The following is a 26,100-nucleotide window of genomic DNA, read 5'->3' on the forward strand; positions in this document are numbered from 1 at the left end:
AGGGAAGGGAAGGGAAGGGAAGGGAAGGGAAGGGAAGGGAAGGGAAGGGAAGGGAAGGGATAGGGCTTGGCATAATGGAGCAAAGGCTGGGCAATCAGCTGTTTGTTGGTTTAATAAAGTGCTATCTTTGGTGGGGACCACATGAAAGGAAAGGAACATAAACAGAGCTGCACTGGATCAAACCAACGGCACATCTCATCCAGCATTTGGTGCACAGCCATCGGCCTGTGGGAAGCCCACAAGTAGAGCAGGAGGGCTGTAACACCCTTCCCCTTGCGTTCCCATGCTACTGGTGCACATAGGCATGTTTCTGATACGGGAAGCTGCATATAGTTACCGGGACTAATAACCATTGATAGGTAATTACTTTCTGCACCTCACGGGCCATACATCCGGGAAAACGTGGACATATAAGTACAAATGTATATCTGAGTTGCTGCAGACCAAGACTGTAAAACAGGGTACCTAAGCTACACAAAGATTTTGCAGAGGCAACCAAATAATACTCAGCACTGACACTTAAAGATGCAGTTAGTGCCAGCTTAGTCATTTTGTGTCTTGCAATGTTACTGGGTGTTGTTAATTCCTTGGGAAATCAGTTGTTGATCTTGTACAAATCACCAAGAGATCTATGAGTAGATACCAGTCTCCCTTCTGCCTGCCCCTGGCTTGAAACACACTTATGATTTCTTGACCTAATGTACTCTGTTAGATGCTCTCTACTCCTTGCATAAATGTGGACACATGCGAGCTGTTATTAATTGTGCACTCTGGTCTGTATATCCCAAAGGTTTGGTTTCAAAACCGAAGAGCCAAGTGGCGGAAACGTGAGAAGTGCTGGGGACGCAGCAGCGTAATGGCAGAATATGGCCTCTACGGTGCCATGGTAAGGCACTCGATCCCACTACCGGAATCCATCATCAACTCTGCCAAAAGTGGGCTTGTGGGCTCCTGTGCCCCTTGGTTGCTTGGTAAGTGAACAGAAAGCACAGTGCACGGATAGGTTGTGTTAATGCCTGGCTAACGAAGAGGGAATTGCTTTCTGTGTGCTTAGCCATGCCCTCTACTCTCTCTTCTTCCCCTGAAGGGTTCATTGAATTACTGGCATTACTGGGGTACAGAGCAGGTTTTGTCCTCATCCTCCTGGGATTACTAAGTGCATGCTTTGTTGTTTACTTATTAAAATATTTATAGACTGCTTAATATAACAGAGCCCCTAGGCAATTTGCCTATAATATTAAAATAACATTATTAAATAATATTAGACATCACAGCTTAAATTACACCATTAAAAACAATGTCTGCTACAATAAAAATGCTGTACTGAAGACACGATTTGCCCTGGAACTTCGACAAGGGAAGGCTTGATTACTTTCCACTGACAAGGAACCCACTGCATGTTGTGCACGGACCTGTGCCTGCCAACATAACTTAGCTTTAAGCTCTTACTGCCAATAACTAAGCATTAGAAGAAGCTCCCCTCTTTTAGAATGGAGGAAAATGCACACAAAAGCCCGGAAACTAACAAACAATTGGCAATTGGGAGAAAGAAGGTAATGCTAAGGGAAAGGGGCACAGCCCTCTATGGGGCCAGATTGAGATCCAGACAGGTCAGATTTGACCCCCATACTGCACGCCTTGTCTACACACATACAAACCTTGCAATAGATAAGCTTACATTCTGCATACATTCCACCTATCATAATAGTGGGTAGTATGACAGTAAATATTATAAAGTTGTTAAAAACACAGCATAATAATTGTAAGCCACCCAGAAAGCCCTCAGGTTACAGGGTGGCGCATAAATAAATATTTGACATCCACTGCTCACTTTTGAGAAATAAAAATATGGTGGATAACTGGCTTTTCAATAGAAAATCAGATTTAATTATTTAAAGAAGCATTTGTCCTTATTTAAGTACAAATTAACTTCTGCCTAAGAAAGTGTCAATCCCTGAAAGTGTCAAACCCTCCTTCTACGCGAGAGACGGGCCCACGGCTTGACTAAAGCAAGCTGTCCCGCTTTTGCAATCCCCAGCGGAGATTCCACTGTATTAGGAGATGGGAGCAGGGCAGGTCCTCTGCCCCTCATGCATGGCGTTGTGCGTGGCCTTAGCAGGCATGGCAGGTTGGCACCATGTGCATTGGCAAAGCAGAGATGCTCATCCATTTCACCTGATCCAATGCTGCACAAGCAGAAGCAGGGACACTGGCACGGCCTGCTTCTTAACGGAGGAGCAAATGTCCATCATCCCGATACAAACATGAATGTCTGTGTGTCCCAAAAACCCAAGTGCCGTATGTCTCACATTAGTCATTTTATAAAAACCAGTTCTCTGTGCAGGTTTAAACAAAAAAGGGCCTACAGCTCCCATCATGCCCCAGCAATGGCAGTTTGTGCTCTGATTAAGTTTCTGTAGGAGTGTGCCTTAAATGGCATAAAAATCAAACTCCTTTTAAGTGAATGAAAGACAAAGGATGAATATCAAGCAATAAGTGGAAAAAAAGCATTTTCTTAGCAAATCTAATTTTTACACTTGCAAAATGAATGTAATCGATAGTGACACTGAAAAGGTAGTCAAGCATACTTGTTAATTCAGACTAAACATTCATAGTGTCTCTAAAAAATTGGCAGTGCAAACCTACATGTTTACTCAGAAGTTAAACCCCAGTGAATTAAATGGGACTTGCTCTCAGATGAGCAAATGTACGATTGCAGCCTAAATTTGGTTATCCCTTTGCAGAATAATAAACATACACGTGGATCAAAATCCAAATAACTGGTTTTGCCATTAAGTCTGTGGGACATTTGTATATGGAAACACCATGCACTAGCACACCACTTCTCTTCAAACCAAAAATGCATGACAGCTGATTGTTGGCTTGGAGCACTCATCCCCAACCTGGGGCTCACCAGATGTTTTGGTCTTCAACTCTCATCAGTTCTGTCCAGCATGTGCAAAGGGCAGGAATCCTGGGAGTTGTAGCCCAAAACATCTGGAAAGCACCTGGTTAGGGAAGACTGGCTTACAGCTATGTGTAGTTAGGTCATTTTAGACTGGACTAAGGGAGCAGTCCTGCAGGCCTTAGAGGTCATTTGAAGGGCCATGCGATACTTGGGATTTCCTCTTGTGAGGTGGGAGAGAGCACTCCAACCTTGGAATGGGGAGGCAGTGAGCCATTCCCTACCCCCTCACAGCTGGCATGGAAAGAGCCAGGCCCGCTGCTCCTTGAGGTCAGAAAATCAGTGCAGAAAAGAAGAAAAGGGGGCATTTGGGGGCAAGAGGAGGAGTCCAGAGAGGCCCAGGTATGGCTGTCCTGAACCTCAGCCAGCCTCCCTTTGACCCCCGAAAAACCCTTCTAGTGAAATGTGCAGGGCAGGAGGATGAGGAGGTGAAGATCGTCTCTGTCACGCCTTCTGCGCATCGGATGATCAGACACCTCCAGGTTCAGGGACCTCCACGGACTTGGAGGCACAATCAATAGAACTGCATGCTTCATTATCTTATAGAAGGTTCCCTCTGCACTTACTTTAGACTACGTAAGCCACTCCTCTTCCCGAAAAGATCTTTCTGCACACTCTGCTGAGAGCTCCCTGCATTTCTGCCCCGAAGCCTTGACTGTCCCTCCTTCAGTTCCCCACTGAGAGGAAAATGATGCAACTTCATGATGACCCCTTGAGGGAACTGGCAAGCTTGGGCCTTCTTGTAGTTTTTCCATTTTAGTAGTTTTTTCCAATAGCAGATCGATCATCACACTGAAGCATGTGAATATCCAAGTATCTCCTCTTGCCCTTGCAGAAGATATTGTGATACTTTCTTAAATTGAGTGCCTAAGTGTAGAACTGAATGCTTCTGGCACTGGGTAAAATGGGCAAATGTAAAGGCATGACCGAGCATTCCTGGAGATGTCTTAAGGGCAAATGCTTGAAATTCAGTAGAACTTTATTTTAGTAATGTATTCATTATATTATTAATAAATATAATATAATTATAACTTTATATAACTTCACTATAATAATTGCATATAGTATTATATAACTTTAATATATCTTTTATATAACTTTGATATAAGTATAACTTCATTATAACTTTATTTTAGTATTTGTAATTATTTAAAAACTCAAAGCAGCAAACATTAATAAAACAGAAATACGTTAAAAAGGAAAAAGGTTGCATATATAACAGGAGGCTCAGTTTAAAAGGGTAACATGACATGAAAAATATGCTGTTAAAAAACATTCCTGCTGAAACACGACATCTTCCCATGTCCTCCTTTCACTAAGCATTAAGAGTCTTTACATTTAGGTTCAGACCAAAGTCCTGTTTAGTCTATCATTCTGCTTCCATATGGGTTCTTCAGAAGCCTATGGGGACCTCCAAGCAGAATATGGGTGCACTCTCCCAATCATGTTAGCTCATAGGAATCTGCCTATACTGACTCAGTCCACTGGTCTATCTAGTCTGGTATAGTCAGGGCTGGATCAAAGTGGCTGTCCAGGGTTTCAGGCAAATCTTCCAGGGCAGTGGTGGGTGGGAACCAGGTAGGGCCCAAGGATAAAGTACAATGTGTTTCAGTCAAGTCCTCGACTTCTCAGTCACTGTTAGGATTAGTCAATGCATTATCTCTTTCAATCTGGTCTGCAGCGATTTTTCTTTGTTTTAAAGGAATGCATAAAAAATCGATGGATATTTCAAGAAAACCTGAAAGTGAGGAAAAGGGGAATGGTACTTGGAAATCTGAACTCCCTGATGAAGATTTAAAAATGAAGCCACTGGAACAGGAGAGAACCTCCGCTGACAAATTCAGCTCCATAGACAATGGCGAAGACATTGCGATGGATCTCTCCAGTACAGCAAAGCATGAGAAAAAAAACAGCACTTTGAGGCAGAGTCTCAGTGGAGGCATAGCCAAAAATGAAAGACAGTGAGCACTAGGTACTGGGGACCGGGTGAGATGGCAGAAATACGGCAACATAGACAAACACTAACCTCTTCAGAGCTCTGGGAAAATATGAAAATTAATGTTCTATTAATATTTATTAGTATTTTTTCAACTAAATAATGCAAGATTTTACATGCAAATGCTAACTTTTGTGACGGGGCCTGTCCAAGATATAATTTATTTTTTCAACTTGAAAGTTGTTTATATGAACACAAGATAGCAATTTAGGTGAAGCTGATTGTTTTCTTCTTAAGATGTCTCACTAAGTCACCTTTTAGTAGCAACTCTAGAAAATGATCAGGAAACCTGCGTTCTGTGATGGAAAAAGAAATGGTATGCACTTCCACCAAATTAAACAAAGGAATAATGACAATAAAAATGAAGTGGGTTCTGTTTCCAGAGCAGTTAACACTGAGCCAGAAACCATGTTTGTGAGTGCCAAAATCCATCATCAGATAATACCTTGATTAGGGCTAACCACAAATGCACAAAATTGCAAACAAGCTTTCGGGAGAGGTACACAATCCTGTGTTTGTTTGGTTGGTCTTATTCAAAGTATTGCTTCAGTGGGGATTTTCACATTTTTCATAGGGGCCAGCTTGGGTTACTTTGTTTTATGTTTAATTTGTCTTTGAGATTACATCCTGCTTATATGACATGAATAACTTCAGTAATTTGGGAAAGTGTCATGGGTGCTGGTGGGGGGCGGGTGAGACAGTCCCAACTCAGTGTGCCATGTCTTCCCTCCAAGCAGAGCAGGGCAAATGCTTCTTTCCTGAAGTCTTTATTATGTTAAAGGTGATCAGCTGCGCTGGCTTTGTAGTATGAAAGAGGTGCATGGCAGTCCTCTTTAACAGAAGCGACAAAGTTAGCCATTGATTCTAAGTGAGCTCTCTCTCTCCACTTCCCAAAACTGGAAAGAGTTGATCCTACAGGCCAATGTCTTGGGGTATCTGACATTTCTTAACTGGTCTAACGTCTTAAATTGACACTGTATTACTGGATTCATTTGGGTCCCCCCTCCCACCCATATCAGCTTGCTCATTGAGGTTTCTCACAGAGTTTGAAGCTGTTGCCTGCCTCCATTACATGCTGAATCCCCTCCTCTTGTAACTCAGCTGCAGAGTCTAGCTCCCCACCTCTTCCGAATCAGAATCTGTTTCATCAATGGGTGAACGACTAGGTTTAGGAAGAGTGGGCCCCTTGCTTCAGTGGGCATCAACCTCTAGCAGGGGTGGGTAACCTCTTTCAGCAGAAGTCTTGATTCAAATTTGAGGAAGCTCTTGGGGGGCACATTCTAGTGGAGGGTGGGGCCAAAGGGAACTGGAGCCAAAAATGCCAACACTCACTTGGATATTTGAACTTAAAGCTTGTACTGCCTGTAACTAAAGTTTAGGAGAGGCATTTCAACCTTTAGCATGGGAAAGACATCAAGCTAATGCTGGGCAATGACCAGAGGCAAGGGGTGTGGCCGTCTGTGGAACCCTGGAGGACCAGAGGGGGACCCCAGGAGGGCTGGGCTCAGCCCCTGGGCCTGAGGCTCCCCACCCCTGCTCCTCAAAAAAGTATCATTGCCTAGCACAATTAAGCAGCAAATGGCTGGAACGCCCATGGAGATCATTTCTGTTGCTTACAAGTAAAACTGTACAAGAATTTTCTGGCAAAAATTTGTTTGGCCTGAGCAAGTGCCCTTCAGAACCTGAATTACCAATTCATGCCACCTTTTCCAGTCTAGTGACCTTCAGATACTCTTGTCAGATGTATCTTTGGCCATGCTTGCTGGGATGATTGGAGATGTAGTCCAACACATCTGGGGGCTCTGGGTTGGGGAAGGCTGCTATAGGGGGCAGGCAGAGCTCTTGCACCCCTCCTGCTTGAGGGATCCTGTGAGCAGCTGGTTTGCCCGTGTGTGTGTGTGTGGAGTGCTGGACTAGATGGACCTTTGGTCTGATCCAGCAGGGCTTTTTATGCTCTGTGTAGTGCACCGAACTCTGCAAGTGACTGGATACTATTCTGATATTCCCATTAACTTCATAAGGGTTTGCGTAAGCACCAGATGATGAACTGAATCCTTTTGCCCACATTCAAAGCTCTGTGGAATGCATACAGAATTAGATGTGAGCACAACTGTCCCCCCTTTTTTGTGTAAGAAATTGCAAAACCTGGGCAATTCTGGGCTCTTAGATAATGGGTAGAAACCTTGTTTGCAGAGTTGTGTATGGAAAACAGAGCCCCTTTATTTGCTCAGTAGATACAGTATCAGGGGACCCATGTTTACAATATGCTATAGTATAGCAACTGCAGGGAAGCACATTTCTAGAAACACTATGGACTATCTCCTTAGCCCCTGTAAATTTTTCTATCCTCAATGATTTCACTACAGCTCCAACACATACTTGATAGGATGACTATTTTTTGAGTAATGTTTTGGTATAAGAAACTGAATGAGTGTATCTATTACTACAGATTTGTATTTGGAAAAATATGCAATAACCCTACATTTTTAATGTTATTTCACATGCTATGCATAATAGAACTCAAACTTGTACAAAAGAATATCAAGCCATAGAACTCAGAAATAAAATTTTGCTATTTTGTAAAAGGCCATAGGAAAATATTTTGTAATTATTATATGTCTGTAAAAGTGTTAACATTTGGGTTTTTCCCCCTTTGTCTTTTTATATTTATATCTTAAAGCACTTTAGATACTTGCATTTTCTGAATGTTTTGCTACCTGCTTTGTTGCTTATTTATTATGATACATTCCTAAATAAATGTCCTGTGTTTCTTCGTGGCATTTGGGAGTGTATAAAAACAATCCTGGGCACTTAGAAGGCACAAGCCGTCACCTGAGGCACCATTCAGCTTGGCGTCAAGATCAGTGAAGCAAAGACTCACCTGGTGCATGACTAACCGGAGAAAAATGATAAACAAAGAAGCAAGCAGGGTTGTATCAAGGACAAGCATGGCTAGACACCTGCTAAAGGCCAACACTGCATCAGAGGATGACTGGAGTTACTCCTCTCCTTCACTACTGCAACCTGCTCGCTTACCTGCTGTTCTTTCTGGCCCAGACAATGGTGGTGTTAAGAAGGTGTAGATGCTGCTACTTTCTGGTTCTCTGGCCAGAAGATAGTCAGAGGTAGCAACGATGGGAAGGAAAATGAGGAGTGATGGCACCTGGTGAGAAGGAAGGCAGGTTGGCTGATTCCCCCGCCTCCCAGAACGAAGTTCACAGTACCAGAGTTAGCCAAGTTATTTTATTTTGGAACTGCAGGCAGAAAATCCCATATTCACTTCTTCCTCCTCCCTGTCAATTAAAACAAAATAATTAGCATTTTCTGGCCTTTCAAGGCATCTGGAATTGGCATTCTGAGGCTACTGCTTCACTCTGCCTAATGGGTGGCCTGGCCTGGCTACTCAGTTTTCACTGTATCTGAGGAAAGTCAGGAGATGTGGCTAAAGGCACCTTATAGCAACTCGGCAGAGTATGGCATGGAGATGTCTCTGGAACAAAGCAGATCATCGGTGGTGGTGGTGCGCTCTTCAGGGCCTGCACAGCGTCATTGGGTGGGGCTTGGCCACTCAGATGCACGGAGCAAGTAAAGGACACAGGAGTCTTCTATGAAAGCCACCTGCTTCACATTCCATTGACAAAGAGGTTACAGAAGAGACTGAACACTGGCCAGGGCTGGCTTTATCACGGGGCAAACTGAGGTGCCTGCGTCAGCTGGCAGAGCGGGAAGGCAGCAAAGTGTGCTGCTTCCCCCTCCTGCTATCAAGGTGGATGCTCTGGAGGGCTCTTCCAGCTGCTCTTTCATCATGCAGTGAAAGAAAATTTTGGGGGCTCATCTCAGCGACCTTCCCCGTTTCCCTTCCCTTGCCCCCGCCTTCCCATCCCCTTTCCTGCTGTGAGGCTCTGGCTGGCTGCCTTGAGCTCTCATGAGACATGGCATACCCCTTCTGGCCCCACAGCCAGAAGGGGTATGCAGTGGCAGTGGTGGGACGGAGGGAAGGGGCGTGAGACAGTGGTGGGGTGGAGGCAGGCGGCAAGACACCCTGGGCTTCCTGTGCAGGCCAGAGGGTCAAGGACATCCTTCCCGTGACACCCAGGCTCCCTAATGCAATATCTGCAGGAACCTCCAATGGCACCCATGTCAGGGTCTCCAACATCATGCCTGTGGTCACCTGACCTTTTTTACTGTTTTATTTTTCCTCACTTTTTAATATAGACATGTGGTTTTGTATGATCTGCATACAACTTTCTAACAATTATATATAGGCTTTAACAGAAGCAGACCAAATAGCCAAATAAGTATTCATGAGTAAGGTCCTTTTACTATGGTAATATCAGTGACTATTAAAGATTGTTCCAGTTCAAAATTTACCCTCACCAGAAGAAAAGAACTAGGGGACATTTTATTATTTATTTCATTCCTATACTGCCCAATAGCTGAAACTCTCTCGGCAAGTTTACAGTAATTCATAATACTGCCAGAAAGTATCATAAGCTGCATTTACTTTCATTTATATTATATTTAAAAGAAGTATTGGCTGCACCAGCAATTTGCTGAATTAAGCAGTCCCCAATCAAAGAGAACTTGTGTGGTCCAACAGACCAGAAACACATGTTTACTGAGTAAGACACAGTCTACAATCAATAGACAAGAGGGAAAGATGCTAAAGAAACCATCCACTGACTGGGCATTCTGTGATCATGTCCTCAGCAGGTCTCATAGTGCCAGGGGTGCCCAGGAGTCCAACAAGGCTAGAGCCTACTGAGATGGTGATTGGATAGATAGCATGTCCCTCAACCACTTCAGCAAACTGTTGCTGAGTGGGACATAGAAAGCAGATATGTACTTTTTAAAAGCACAATCACCATGCTTAGAAGAATTATTCACTACAACCACTAGAGAGAAATCCCTAGACAAAGGCATTCAGAGAATCTATTTCTTAAATTCCCCTAGATAATTGGGATTCCATGCTTCAATCCTTCTCCCAGCCAGCATGGAAGGAACCACACCAGCTGCCTCCCTGAGAGAGGGGATAAAAGGGGCATTTTGCAGGGTTGGGGGGGGGGGGGGAAGGAAACTGAGCTATATTTAAGGTATCCTGATGGTACCTTTCCTCCTCCTCCTCAACTGAAAACAGCTTGTCCAGCTGAAACGTGGAGTGGAAGATGTGCAGAGGCAAGACTGCTTCCACTGCTCCTCCTATGCCACAGTGAATGCGCTTAATCCTCTGAGTTAACGCAGCTTAGCATGAACCCTTATTCATTAAAGTGAGTATCTCAAGATACCTTTTTCCATTGCCAAGAGGCAGAATTTGCTACTGAAATTTGCTGACAAACTGCCATGGCAACAAAAAGTGGCCAATGGGAGGAAAAAAATGAAAAGGCCAGGAGTGGTGGTAACAACACATAGCAACACATAACACATGTCTTGTCCTGAGCTATGGAATTTGGAGAATGGAACGCCAAGGAGGCCCGAACCATGAGACTGTGTGTGTGTTGGAGGGTAAGCCTGGTTCTGCTACAGTGGTACCTCAGCTCATGAACGCCTCACTTCATGACTAAATTGGGTTGTGAACAGAAATTTCAGAAAAAAATTGACTCAGGTCGCAAACTCCACATTGGGTGACGATCGTGCCCATCTTCCCTGCACGGGGTCAATCACGGTTGTGCTCGGGGTGGAGGGGAGAGATGGCTGTGATCATGCGGGGGAGGGGGGCAGAGATGCCCGCGATCATGCCCGTCTTCCCTGCACGAGCGCAACCACAATCATGCCCGCCTTGCCCCTGAGCAAGCCCATGATTGTGCCCATCTTCCTATGATAAAAAAAAATATATTTACAGAACAGATTGACCTTATTTACATTGAACCCTATGGGGGAATTTGACAATTTGTGTAGCGACCAGAGTCGTGGAACGGATTACGTTTGTGAGCCAAGGTACCACTGTATTAAGCAACATCTTAGGGTGTAGGATTTTAATGATTCTAATAAACATTTATTGGTAAACACATGATTTTTAAAGAACATCAAACATAGATATATGCCTTTTTACTCCTTAGGGTATGTGGTAGAGAACATGTGGTTCCTCACATGCTGTTGAACTGAACTCCCGCAAGACCAAGTAAAATGGCCAGTAGTGAAGGTTGATGGCACTTGCAGGCAAAAAACATCTGGGAAGCCCAGGGTTCCTTGCCCTTGCCTTAGGTGTTAAATTCTTGTAGTAACCATAAGTTACAATTCAGCTTTTGGATCTGCAGATGCATGCTGTAAGTTTCCAACACATTGGGATTTCAGCTGTCTATCTTCTGGGAAAAACTTCTGAAGTATGAATGGAGCAGTAGTTGTGAGCTTGAAAGACCATGTTGCATTTATGAGATCAGTCACCCTGCCAACATTATCCACTGCTTCTTCCTGTCACCACTATACAAAAGCAGTTCTATAAATGTAGAAAATTGCAACAAAAATAATATCAAAAAGGGTCAGTGCTTTATGGCAGAGGATACATGAACAGACCTTGTGTACTTTCTCTTCTCTGGAAAAGAGAATTGGCCCACAACCATATTCTAACAGAATTACTGAAATATTTCCAATATTTTCTGCCAGCCATTTTTTTTGAAAATGATTTAAAGGTTTTATCAAAATCTAGTTAATTCCACCCTGGAAAGACTCTGAAGAGAGATCAGCATGTGGGCAGACATGTAACAGTGCTCTTATTGGAGCAGGACTCCATTTTATACATAAGCAAGCTCTCAAAGGCTTTGAGAAAAGCATTGGTCAGGAACATTTTAGAAAACATTATACTGAACATTATAGTATTAAAAACACTCTGATCAACAGCTGCTCTGGACTGGTCCCCATGTATGTTTTGAAATACTCTCCAAATAACAAGGATTGGTTGGGAGGAATAGGGAGGAATGAACAGAGATTGTGGAATAAGTAATTATTTGAGAGAGATACCAAATACCAAGTTCCTAAAAAGTGAAATTGTAGTGATTATGATAAATGACTGGTAGAAGCTTATTTAATCAGAAATTAGGCTTTACAAGAGCCGAGGTTTGGCACATTTAAATCCTAATCCTCATTCGGCAGCATTTGCAAACAAATTTATCTGGGCCATGTAGTGCTGGTGCTTTCTCTTGTAGCTATGACTGTACCTCCTGCAAGACAAAAACGGCATGGATGCTTTTGCTGTTCAAACTGTCCTCAGCAATCACAAACAAAGCACACAATAACATTATTTTTTAAAATGCAAATAAAGAATTGTCAACTTTATATTATTCCTGAAGATGTGCCTGTTTATGCAGGCTTTCCCTCTTATACTACTCTAATGGTTTTTGCAGTTTCAAATGCATTTATTGTCATTTTACATTAGTTTTTATATTTTAATATATTTCTGATATAAACTGCTTAGAGAGTTTAGATCAAGTGGTAGGTAAGTAGTTCAAATAAATAACTAAAGGAATCACAACTTCTCAATCTTGAGGTTTTTTTTACCTTTTCTCCCCTTTAGATACCATAAGACTACCCCTGCTGAAAATCAGTTCACCATTCAAAATGTGTCTTTCCAGGTTCTTTCTGCATTGCTTCCCTTTGATTTCTCTGTGCTGGGAGTGGGAAAGTTGCAAACCTGCGGATAACAGAACAACAATCAGTTCCAGACAGCATGGGTACTGGGCAGGAATGATGGGAGTTGTAGTCCCAACAACAGCTAGAAGGCTACATCCCCGCTCTGTGCAAAGCTTACATGCACACACCTTTCTACTCTGGGTCCCAGAGCCATGTCCCAGCTCTGAGGGACAGTTTGTGTGAGGTTGTGTGGAAGGAGAGGGATATTTTGCCTTGTTATACCATTCTTTGATGAATGGTATGAAAAGTGGACATAGGAAGTAAAAGTCTTGATTTTTGCCATTTAAGCCAAAATAATCAACCAATGATCACTATATTTCAATTACAGAGGGACTATTTCAGGCTGCATTGAAATATTTGAAAATATAGTAGACTGCCATTTAGAAACTAAAATCTTTCATATTAATTCTATCCTAACAATTATATCTGCTGCTTATTATTGTGATGGTTTGCTTGTGTTGAACTATTGGTGGATATGACTAAGATGGTGCTAGCAAACAGCAAGAATGAATAAAAATGTTGCAAGTGCTATCCTAGAAGCAACCCTCCCTTCCCATCTGGAATGTTTAAAATAGAAACATGCATAATGCTGTAAGTAATTCCACATTCTTTTTAATTTATCTGGGTTACAACAACATTTTCTGTCATATTTACATGTTTTTCACTTTGCCATATGGTCAGCTAGATCCCAGGATTTAAAAGTATTTACTGAATTAATGATAAGATGGGAGTGTGGGAGAGGACATTAAAAAAAATGAAATATGAAAAAAATGAGATTAGATTTTAATTTGGGGGAGGGAAAGTTACAAGATTGACTGGATTATATATTTCTTTGGCTTTCATAAGGAGACTTTCCCCTTTTTAATATGGAGCAACTCCAGAACTCAAATTCACATTTTCTGTTTGTGTTGCAGAAACATCTGTATTCCGCCATGACCAAAAGGCTTAGCAACATTAATTTTTAACTGGCATTTTAGCTAGGTTTATCCCATATTGCTGCTTGATGGGAGTTTTAGGTTGGAAGATTAAGCAAATATGATGTTTTAACGGGTTGCCCCCCAGTGGATGATACGGGTTATTGCACATGGGAGAGAATGTGGGAAGTTTTTTGATAACGGGTGATCCATCAGCAATGGAACCAATTGGGTGACTTTGGGCCAGTCACAGACTCTCATCTCAACCTACTTCACAGGGTTGTTGTTGTTCAGATAAGACTGAGAGCAGGAGGAGGATAATGGTGTAAGATGCTTGGAGTTTTTTGTAAGAAAAAAGCAGGGTATCAAACAAACAAATAACCAAATTCTATTAAGATATCCCTGAATTGGATGAAAGAGTTGACCTTGCCTTCTGGTTATTACTACTAAGTGCAGGCAACAATGAAGAAACCAATCGAACTAGAAAGTAGAGTTTCAGGGTATTTGTGATTTATTTTTAAATATTTCTTAACTGTCTTCCAAACAAAACAAATGTGAACAAAATTTATAAATATAGAAAGAATATAATGAAAACTTCAAATAATAACCAATTATACAAAGCACCAAACCAAATATACAACAAACATACATGTCCTCCAAAATGTCTGGGCAGTCTTACCCTTATTTTATGCTGTGAGCTGCCCCGAGGCTTCGGCAAGGGCGGCATAGAAATGTTTTTATAAATAAAATAAAATAAATACTCTGGTGCTGGAAATACAGGGTTTTTACAATTCACAATAACCTACAATAAACCACAGTGAGTTGCTTGTCGTGCAAACAGTCCATGCTGTGCTTGCAAGGCCATTTGACTCACTGGCTGGTTCAGATATAACAACCACCCATGGTGGTAACTGGTGGCATGGCTTGTCATTATGTCTGAACCCAGCAACCAAAGTGAGGCATGGTAAGAATGGTCCCCATGGAACCACACAGAGAAACATTAGTCTGATCTATGGCTTCCACATTCCAACATGGTTTGTCATGCTTCCACATGCTTTCCATGTTTCTTCCTTAAAGCTCTGTGAAAAGAGCAGCAGCAGCAGCAGCAGACGACAGCACTCATGCCTGCCCTTGTCAACGTCTAGATCTGCCTAGTGCTTCCTGTCTTACAGCCAGCAGTGCTTAATGGGCTATTTTGCACTCCTTTTCTTTTTGCATGCTGTCTTTTATGGGCATAAACTCTGGTTTCCTCTTGGGAACGCTGCCCAGCATGTGAGGACCGCATGGGCAGTGTGCAGGATGCCACCAACAGGGCAAGAGTCCTGAGAAGCACATCTCCCACTGCACGCCCACCTGTGCCTCTGCTATCGTATCCCTGACATTCTTCAGGACTGCCAACAGGCCCCAGCATTCCCTTCCGCCCTGCCACAGGTTCACAGCAAATACTTTTCCAACACCCAGCTGGAAAGTTCTCCCAGGTAGATGCCCATATGCATTGGGATGGCTTGGTTAAGGGGTAAGTGCAAATTCAGCCACTATAGGTTGTTCACCCCTTCCTCTGGATATTGCAAGGCACTTTATGGCAGGGCAAACTTGTCTCCTTGATTTGGGTCATCATAGATTTTTGTCCTTTTACCTGTTTCCCCAGATTCTACAGTCCAGTTTGATAGCTAGCTTTTGTGATTCCTGTTTTGACAGCCACTGACAATTCCTTCCAACTTTCCTTGAAGCAGCTTTCTTTTTTCTGACTGGGACATATAACTGAATATGTCTCAATGAAAAATCCCTCAATGCACTGCCAAAACTTCCTTTTAATGGGGATCCCTCATTGTGACAGCAACTTAGGGCAATTCTAGAAGAAACTTGTTTCACTCTGCAAGGGGCCTGGGCCAGAAGTTACCTTCCTGCAAGACAGTGACCCTAAGCACACAACCAAACTAACGCTTGAATGGTTTAAAAGAACCTGAATGTCTTAGAATGGCCCAATGAAAGCCCAGACTTTGAGAAAATGTGGCAAGATTTGAAAGTTGCTGTTCACTGAGTCCCTATCCAATCTTGCTGTACTGGAGCAGTTTTGCCAGGAAGACAGAGCAAACAGTGTGGGATCGAGATGCACAAATCTGACAGTGATTAGCCTAAGAAGACTCATGTTGTAACTGCTCTGCTTCAATAGGCCTCATCATTCCATGTGCTATGTTGGATTCATTGTATGCATCACGTTTAAAATACAAGCAATTGAGGTTCATTTTCTCTCTCTTGTTGATTTATCTTTCAGTATACCTATGATTTTACTTATTCCTGTTACCAACTCTGTCACCATCCTGTTTCTGTTGACATGAGTATGCTTATGCATACTACAGTGAATCATCACTGCTCCTTTCCTTTCAATTTGTAGCAAAAATTCTGTAGTCAGCGGCACTTCTAAATGTCATCCATGTGATGAACAGAAGAGGGCAATGTTCAATTATTTTTCATGCTAGAACCACAGCAAAACTTTTTACAAGAATAGATGCTGAAGAAGTAACAGACCTACAGACAGACCACAGCGTACCAATCATTGTTCAGTTTCCAGCAAAGCCATGGTCTAAATCCTGAAAGGCATTTCTTAAATCTTTAAATAAGAATCTTTGCACTTTATACTGGGATGCCTTTGAAAATATTCAGAAATTTTAATCAGTGGAAAATATGGCTGTCCAGGGGTTGGTGGGCAAATAACTTAATAACTAATTTTATTAAAACTAATAACCCTGATTTTGCATCAGTTCTCAGTATTCTGAGCCCAACTGAAAGTGATGGTATTAACCTTTACAACATTAAATAGGATCTGACCAGGATATCTCAAGGATAGTCTGTTCCCCAAAGGTTGAGTATTTATTGGTGTCAATGGAACCATATTTCCTTAGATTAATTGCCATGCAATCAAGACTGCAACTATAGGGCAAAGAACAAGGTCTCTCCAATCCACATGTTGCAACTTCCCAAGATCATCTATGGCAATTGAAAATTAGAAAGAAAAAAAAGTATTTATGCCAATGGAAAGTTTTTTCTAAGCTTAATTTCTTAATGCATCCTATGAACCCCAAATCTTTGAAGTGCCTAGTGAAATTCAGTAAAACCCATTGAACTAAATGGGATTCACTTCTAAATTTGTTGCTGTTATGTGCTGTCATCTCTGACTTATGGTGAGTCTGTGACTGAATGCCCTGTCCTTTACAGCCCTGCTCAGCTCTTGTAAACTTAAGGATGTGGCTTCCTTTATAGGACCAGTCAATCTCCTATCTGCATGTCTTCTTCTGCCTTCAACTTCCCCTAGAATCATATCTTTTCCAGTGAGTCTTAGACCCTTCTCATGCTATCACTGCTGAATAGACATGAATAGATTTGCGCTATTAAGCAGAGAACTGTAAACTCATACTTTTCACTTCAGAAGCAAAGCTAATTGTTATCAGCTGAGTTTATTACAGAACTATTTCTTGTGCGACTCCTAACAACCAGTATACAGTTATAACAAACAGGTTTTCTGCCTTAAACAATTAGCTTTCAGCAGGACAGAAATCCGGACTCTTTTACTAGGTTAAGCATATATACCTAAGTGATTAGCAATGAAACCACAGTTCTAGATGAGCCATAACTGTAAGGAGAAAAGCAAATCTCCAAAGTAATATCTTCATAGGCATTTAGAAATCTTTACAGTAATAATGTTAAAAGTACTCCATCCCATTCTCAATGTTTGGGAACAATTACTTGCAAAATCAGTCATAAAACACTCTTCATGGCTTTACCATGAACTGTAAGCCTGATCTGTAAAACCAGACAGAGAACTTCCAAGTTAAAATGTTTAATATTCCTGGAATTCTGTAACACACAGCCTAGACATTCTTCATGAAAAGTGGATTTGCTCAACTGCAAAGGAGAAACTGACCAATGCAGGGGCTGGGAACTAAAATGACTGGATGCCAGAGCAGCTCCCCTATGGACTGGTTGCAAATCTGGGACTTTTTGGCTTAGAAAAAATGGTGAGCATGACAGAGATGTATCAAATTATGCAAGGTGCAGAGAAAGCGGATTGTGGTATGTCTTCCTCCCTTTCTCATAATACTAAAAGCTGAGGTCATTCTATGAAGCTGAATGGTGAGAAATTCAGAACAGGTAATTACTTCTTCACACATAATAGTTAAACTATGGGGTTTGCTAACAAAGATGTGATTACCAACAAGGGTGGCTTTTAAAAAAAGGTTAGCCAAATCCATGTAGAAGAAAGCTATCAATAACTTCTAACTATATTGGCTACTTATTACTCTTTTTCATTTTTATACTGCCCAATAGTCCATACTCTCTGGAGAGGGACTAAAAGTGCCGGACTGTGACTCTGGAGATTTGGGTTCTGGTCTCCACTTTACCATGAAGCTCACTGGGTTACTGGGCAAGCCACCCACTCTCAGCCGAACCTACCTCACAGGGTTGTTGTTGTGAGTGTAAAACGGTGAGAACAGTATAAGTTGCCCTGGGTTCCTTGCAAGAGGAAAGGAGGGGTATAAAGGTAATGTATTAATAATACTGGAATATGCAGCGGCATATACATCTCGTAAAGAAATGAATACATAATTCGCTGCAAGCCCTACACCTTCCCCTACCAAATCCCGCCCTTGCATGGCAGTTAAGCCTAGAAATGATCTTTCTGTCGGTGCCCATCGAAGTTCCTCGCATAGCTGCAATTGCACGGAGCGGCCCGCCTCAGGACTGGAGATTGGACGCCTCGGGACGTCCCTTCTGGGTAAACACGGCCAGGCTTGTGCTGTTCGTGGGCACTTTAATGAACATTAAAGGATCTTGCAACAGTGGGGAGGAGAAAAGGGCGGGAAAGGCGCGGTGCAGAGGAAGCTGCGGAGCTTGGGGGAGCCGCCCCAGAGCCTCCCTCAGGCCGGCCGTTTTCAGGAAACGTCGTCTTCGTGACCCTGCTCGAGCAGAGGCGGAGCCAGGCGGGCCTGCCAGTGTCTCACTCACCACCGCTACCTTCTCCTTCACCGCCCGTAGTCTTCGGCAGCTGCCCCATGGCAGCAGCCACCGCAGCGGCCCCCGCCGGCAGGCACCTCCTGAGCGCTCTCTGCGGGCAGCCCCGCCGGCTGTGGCGCCCGAGCAGGCCGAGCGCCCCCTGGGGCGGTGCCGCTTCCATCCGCTGGAGCAGCAGCGCCCCCTTCCTGAGGGGGGACTACCGGGAGCTGTACGAGCGGGCGGCCAGGGAGCCCGGCCCTTTCTGGGGGCGGCTGGCCCGGGAGGCGCTGCTGTGGGACGCCGCGCACCACACGGACTGCGAGTGGGATTTCGCCCGAGGCCACATCCGCTGGTTTTTAGGCGGCCGCTTAAATGTGGCGGGTAAGGAGCGCCTTTCCGCGGCCGCGGAGGGGGGCGGCAACGAGTCCTAGTCCTGCTTCTCCCGTTCACACGTGCAGGCAGAGCGCGCGTGTTTGTGTGAATGCTAACAGTAAGACTTCACTAGCTGTCGGATTTCGAAAGTGAAAGGTATCGATGTCCTCTTCAGTGCCTGGAAGTCGCACCCGCCTGATCTGGAAGCCCTGCCGCCTCCGTGCAGGGACCATGTGGCTGCTACTTAGTGAAGGGGAGGGAGAGAATGAGCGTGTGTAGGGGACAAGACATTCTAAACATGCTCGGTGACCTCATCATTTCATCAGGTCCATGCTTGCTTCCATGGAATGTCAGGCGTAGCCCCGTGTGGAAAGCAGCTTCTTCAGGCTTAGAATAGTAGTAGATTATGGGGCTATGATCCAGAGACCACAAACTGGGCTCTTCCGATTTGTCCTGGGTTCAGTCAGACCTTATTTATTTATTTAAAACATTTGTGTTCCTTGAAGGTCCTGGGTTCAATCAAAGCATACATTTCCATTTAAAAGGGTCATGCAACCAGGAAGGACTTAAGCTGCGACCTTGAAGAGCTGCTTGCTGTCGGAATAGACAGTACTGAGCAAAATGAAGCACAGGTCGGACTTCCCCAGTGTGCCCTCAGGGATGTGTTGGAGTGGAACCCCCATCATCCACAGCAAGCAGGGTCGTTGTTGAGATGCTGAGAACTGTATGCCAACACATCCAGAGGATACTAATTTGGGAAAGGATGGCATAAGTCTTTTCACAGTTCACTTGCTTTCTTTCCTATTGTGCACTATGCTTTGCATAAACTCTTTTCTACCCATGGAATGCCCTTTAATTTACTGTTCTGTTTTCCACATGGTTGTTTAATGATGGGTCACCCCATGTGGTCCTTGAGTACCTCTTCTTCACTCTTCCACATGCAGCTTGCAAACTCTTGATTCTTCTGTCTGCTCTGCTGTAATAACTCATTTTAATCTTGATTTGACCATATTCTCTTGTTGGAGCTGATCTTTTGTTTCCCATTTGCAAGCCATATATCGGATAGGCTTAATTTAATTGGTGATCCAATTGGTAAAAACAGGTTGTTTTATGACACAGCTGCATCTTCCACCATTACAACATACCTGGTAAATAAAACTGTTGTTGGAAGTTTGCTTTGCATAAACATTAAGTATCTGATTAAACAAAACAAATGCCCTGTTCTTTGCAGGGAAAGATGAAGCTCATAAGTGCCCTTCCTGTAGGACATACAACTTTGTGTCACATCTGAGAAATGGAAAGTTACAGTTGATGCTGATGGTTCCAGCAACTTAGTTCAGCCCTCTCTATTTAGTCCCAGTTGTTATGCTACTGTATTTTTGGCTTATGGATTTTTATTTTGTGTGCAGTCACAAGGTCTCCTGGAATGACTTGCATATAGACTGTAAAACAGTTACTGCCTGCAGGTTGCAGTCTAAAAAGACCCAACATACAAGGGAAAAGGAGTGGGAGTAGAAAGGAGGAGGATGAAATAGGCAGGAATGGAATGGCCCAAGTCCACCCCCCCCACACACACACACAGTAGAGTCTGCTTCTTAGCCTGAAAGGCTAGGGAAGGATGAAATTGACCGTACAGTAAAAGTACTGTTGTTTTTCTTTTTTAAAAAATGCACAGGAAATGATCCAGGGTGGTGCAGTGGTAAAATTGTTGGTTTCTGATGGGTTCTCATGGGATATTAAATTCTCTTTATTATTTGGTGCTTCTTTGTATTGTAAAGGCTATTTATCATTGGACAAATAATAATTGGAAAAAATTGCCAACTAGCCATCCAATATGAAGCCCCAGCCCCACTATGCACTTGCAATAAGAAACTTGGAGAAGGTTATGTCAAAATCCTTCAAGTTCATATACAGCAAATAAAATTGTGGTATCAATAGAGGTGGAACACAGCTTCATAAAACTAAAGATAAAGAGCTGATGAGCTTTAACACTTTCTAGATCTGGATTTGTATATTCTGCAATTACTTGTGATGCCACAGCACTCAGGTTTCATAACTGTAATTAGCTTATGATGAACAAAACCACACTGAAATAATAGGTGGCATTCTGCAGAAATGGCACATAATTTTCTTCATTGGCAGCTTTTTATAATTTTATGTTTTATACAACAGGTGTGCTAAATTGTTGTACATAGATGGCTTGCTATGAATAAAGTAACTGTATCAAAAACCATTTGTTTGATTATTGAACCATTTGTTTGATCATTGATTTATGTTCAGTGTAATTCTTAACAACTCCCAAATGAATAGCTGAAAATGAATATTGCCAACTTCCATCTCTGTGGCCTCTGATCCCCTGAATATTGCCTACCATATTATATCGAAGTTTATAAATAGCACAATGTTACTATTTCATGTTCATTACACATGTATCACAGGTGTAGGCAGGCTTGCTTAGAAGAAGATTCAGTTACTCTGTTACATCTTTTATAGACAACAGCAAATTGCAAACCAATTAAAAGCTAAAGAGAATAAATAAAAAGTAATCTGTATGACTTTTCCTTACGTATGTTCTTATACAGATATTCATATCTTTAAATACAGCTGTCTTGGAGTTCACTTTGTCAAAGGTGGAGTAGAAAAATATATTTAAAAGGTGCAATTTTGGCAAAAGGGAATCATGCATAAAAATATAAAAAAGATGCAATTTAGCTGAAAAGGAGTCATGTGTAAAAGTAGGAATTCCAGTGTACAAAAATATTTACGTCCATGGAAGCCATTTATAAGTTAAATATTCTGGAATGAAAAAGTTACAGAGGAGATTTGCATAGGAATAAGTCCTATTAATGTTACTGAGGATTACTTCCAGTTAGTGGTTATTGCATTGCAGCAGCAGCAGCAGCAGCATTGAAGTGCAGCCTAATAGAACTGGAGCCCCAAATCTTTGGAAGGCTGTCTGCACCAGTGCTATGCTGTCTATTGACACTTGCTGAAATAAAGGTAAAGAGGCCCGATGGTCTTTGTGGCATCTGATCCCCTGGATTAGCTGGCTTTTTGCTCGTGTATGCTTTACCTCTTGTTCCCCCATCTTTGAATCTTTCTGCCTGAGTTATTTTCTGAAATCACTTGCCCTCTTCTTCTCTGCCCATGCATTTCTTTTTACAAATAGAGGTGGCCTTGGAAGACAGGGTTCTTTAAAGACATACACACAAGTTCTCAGGACATATTTATATTAACTTAGGGAAATTTGTGTGTGCACGCACACACTGTGGTCCTGGGCCTTCCATTGTCCATTGATTATTTATAGCCTTAATAACCCTGCTAAGCTACCATTGTCATGTTCCTAGGGAGAGTTTAAAGGTACATTGAATGGGGCTGAAACATAAAGAAATCCAGTGTTGTTATTGATTACTGAAGAATGTAGGTTGCAATCCTAAGTGCTGTTACCCACTAAACTCAGAGCAACTTACTTTTGAGAAAATTTGCATAGGATTGCACTGTTAGCTTTTCTTCTCAAGGAAAAGATTCTGGACTCAAAGGCTGTATCTCACTATTATATATATATATATATATATATATATATATGAATTAAGTATTGCATAGTTTTTCCTTGCATTCATTATGTTGTATAGTAAACAGCAGCCAACTATATCCTTGCAAAAAACAGAATTTCTTTTGTATGTGTGTGTATATACAAACAACAGAAGCAGCAAAAGAATTGGCTGAAGAACTTCAATGTTGCAATATTTGTTTTCAGAACCTAAGTTTTATGATTGCAAAATCGTCTTCTCTTTATGGAAAAATGTATTATGTGGTCTAAAGCATACACACAGTATGAAGCTTAGTTGTGTGCTGCTTTTATGGAAGGGAAGAGAAGCTGGAAATCAGGAGGGCAAGTTCTGGCAAACTCAGAGTGGCCCTCATACCCTTAGGGGGCAGGACTTATAAATACATAAAATATTATGACTTTCACTAAATCAAATTCCAAGCTGGTGTACTACATGGGCATATTATAATACAATAAAACAGAAGCATTGGTATCATAAAAGACATGGCAGTAAGAACACAGGGCACCACAAAGGTTAAGCCCATTCCTATCCCTCATATTTTTCATGTGTGCGCGCATGTGAGTGTGCGTGTGTTGGGCGTACAATATCAAAATGGCCTTGAGTTTCTTGGCCTTTCAGCACTGTTTGCATACATCTGTCTCAACTATCCAGGTCTTTGCCAGATCTTACATTTTTCTCATGGAATAAAGTAGTTAAATGTTTATTATTACATTTCTTTTCCACATTTTTCCTCTTGCAAGGAACCCAAGGTGGCTTACACGACCCTCTTCCTCACCATTTTAGCCTCACAACAATCATGTGAGCTAGGCCTGGCTAAAAGGCAGTGATTAATCCAAAGTTACCCAAATGAGCTTCATGGCTGATTTGGGACTAGAACCTGGATCTCTCAGGTCCCAGCCTAGTACCTAACCACTACTAGACCATACTGGCTCTCCTGTGCATATACTTTTTTCTTGTATACTGATCACATAATTTGGCTTTGCTGAGTTTAGAACTGTAGTCTCTCTAAACCAGTGGTTTTCAACCGCCAGTCTGTGGACCAGTGCCGGTCTGCACAAAGAAGCCTGAGAAGGAGCTGCAGGGGGGTGTCATATAAGAGCAACAAGTCGAGCTCAGCCTGCTCTTCCTGCTTGCTCGGTGCTGCTGCCATCGCCAGGGGAACTGATCCATGCCGGCTCTTTTCCTGCTAAGATCAGCTCAGTTCCCCTGGCCCCAAGCTGCCTGGTTCTGGTCTTGCACAGCCTGGCCATCCAAGCATTCCTGCTGCTCAGGTGGCACAAGACCACTCACACAGCAGGGGCGGGAGTGATAGCAGCAGTGGTATTCTCAGAGCATCATATAAGGGCAGCAACTCTTGCCCGGCCTGCTCTTCCCGCTTGGTCAACGCTGCTGCCTTCACCAGGGGAACTGAGCTGATCCTAGCAGGAGGTGGGAAAGAGCTCTGATTTCACTCTGGTGTCCAAGTATAAAATGCAATCGTTATCGCAATTTTGAATATCACTGGAAAAAGAACATCCATCTCTAAGTTACGGAGCTATTAAATTGTGACTCGTATTTTCTACCACATATTTGTGTGAAAAGAGTTTTTCAGCCCTGTCACTGATAAAAACCAAACAGAGAAACAGAATGGATGTCAGTGCAGTGCTTCATCTTTCTGAAACAACAATGCAGCCATGACTATCAAGCATTCTTGAAAAGAAGCAACAGCAGATTTCACATTAGCCTTATTTGAATTAAATATAGCTCTCTAAAAATTTCAGTTGTATTTGATTACATTTAATTTCAATATTTATTAGCATTTTTACTGCTCAGTTTCTGGTTTTTTTAGAGAATTATCATTTTGGTGTTATATTTAAAAATAATACACAAAATACTATATTATGTATATAATGCTTTTTATTTCTGCCTCAGTGGTCTCTGAAAAAAAATCCTATTTTTGCCAGATGTAAAAAGGTTGAAAATCACTGCTCTAAATTACAAGAATATAAATAGCCTAATTCAGGAATTGGTCAGTTTTCCTCCTTTTATTTTATAAATAGAACCCTATTGTCAGCCTAATAATCTCAATATCCCATTGTAACTCAGCCAGAGTTCATGTAACTAGATAATTACATTTTTTTCTGCTTACTCCTCCCTCCATTTGTCTCCTCTTTCTTAATAGCATTCCTGTGTCTATATTTAGGCTAAAAGTATCTTGTGGTGGGCACTTGTCAACCTTCTTCGTAAATCACCATTTATCTATTTATTGATTTATTGAAATTGTATAAAAGCTGTCTATTAGCACAATGTTCTGTGTATAACCATGTACTTAGCTAAGCTGTAAAAGTGAATTATTATTGTCAGCTAATATAGTGTAACAATCCTGATAATTTAGAAATGGAGAATTCCTGTAGATTTTTCACTGTATGTTTATGAATTAAACTGAAATACAGTGCAGCCTCATTTAGCTTAATAGCCTTTGAAATATTGAAAACATCTGGATAATGAGATGGAATGAATGACTGAATGGTAGTGCTGTTCACACAGGCTTATATTGACTGGGGAGATGCGTGCTGGTAACAAGGACTAGTGAAAAGACTAGACTAAGAAAACAGAGTATACATGTACCATTGTAAGTCTTCCAGAACTTTCAAATCTCACGCAAGTATTATGATATATGGATTAGATCAATAATGATCTGTATGCTTTGTTTTCATTACAATTTGTGCGCAGTTAACTGCTTGGACCGGCATGCACAGTGTCATCCAGACAGAGTAGCTTTGATTTGGGAAAAAGATGAACCTGGCAGTGAAGAAAAAGTCACCTACAGGTATGGCACCTTTCTCCGATTTTGCCTCAGAATGTGGACTTGTGCAGCATTTGCTGCATTTGTACTGCCCGCATGAAGAACTTTTGTATCAAGACCTTTGCTTTTACTGGTGATGGCCAGTCTATTCAGCAATAGTAGTAAATGAGGTGGCAAATATTTCTTTCAGCAACATACTTTTCAAGTAATGGGTTAGGACTCACTAGTGGGTTGATGGGAAGGTAGTTTGCCAGGCTTCTAGAAAGGGTGTATGGGAGACCATGCAGAGATGTATTCTGAGTGGGTCTGTTCTGATTGCCAAGTGGTTCTTAAGCAGAAGACAGGATTGGATTGGCTTTACACAGCATTTTGTGAACACAGGCCTGACCAGAAAGTGGATTTCCAGATATTTTAGATTTCAGTTCCCAGCATTCTTGGCCATTAGCTATGCTGGCAGGGGCTTTGGGGGATCTTTTGGCTACCCCGATCTAAGTTAAAACTATTACATGTTGAGATCTTTGGGACAGAAAACTGTTTTCCTGTATTGTGTAAAGTGCCACACAAGCCAGTGGTTCTGCAATAGATAGATAAATAATAATAAACTCCTATCAGATTATTGGAATGTTAGTTGACCTGCAAGGTGCTTGTGAAGGTTTTGGCTGCAAGTGAATATTTTTTCTTAAATAGAAACATGCATACAAATTTGAGTGAAAGCACAGCTGTTCTCATTTCTGTTGAAATTCCTAATTGTTGTGCTTTGGAAATTCTGTTTCTTGATGACAGTTTTGGTTTGCATTAGCAGTTCCCTATGTGTTTGCAAGATTATACAAATGCTGGAAACTGCTTTATGCAGTCAGACCATTCATCAGTAGTCTAAATTGATG

General features: G+C 42.1%; 2 protein-coding genes across 2 annotated transcripts in view; both read left to right on the forward strand.

The window, feature by feature from the left end:
• Positions 1-4,937, forward strand: part of VSX1 (visual system homeobox 1) — a 14,375-nt gene extending 9,438 nt beyond the window's left edge. The window contains 3 exon segments of the mRNA XM_044428974.1: positions 791-971; positions 4,668-4,908; positions 4,910-4,937. Coding sequence (XP_044284909.1) covers positions 791-971; positions 4,668-4,908; positions 4,910-4,937 — 450 coding nt within the window.
• A 13,388-nt stretch (positions 4,938-18,325) lies between these two features.
• The window catches only part of ACSS1 (acyl-CoA synthetase short chain family member 1), a 38,744-nt gene continuing 30,969 nt past the window's right edge, over positions 18,326-26,100 (forward strand). Inside the window, exons 1-2 of the mRNA XM_044428882.1 lie at positions 18,326-18,871; positions 25,144-25,240. Coding sequence (XP_044284817.1) covers positions 18,550-18,871; positions 25,144-25,240 — 419 coding nt within the window. The 5' untranslated portion in view covers positions 18,326-18,549. The remainder of the gene's footprint in view (positions 18,872-25,143; positions 25,241-26,100) is intronic.

The sequence above is a fragment of the Varanus komodoensis genome, unplaced genomic scaffold (genome assembly GCF_004798865.1).
Source record: "Varanus komodoensis strain SLA01 unplaced genomic scaffold, ASM479886v1 scaffold2, whole genome shotgun sequence".
Lineage (NCBI taxonomy): Eukaryota > Metazoa > Chordata > Lepidosauria > Squamata > Varanidae > Varanus > Varanus komodoensis.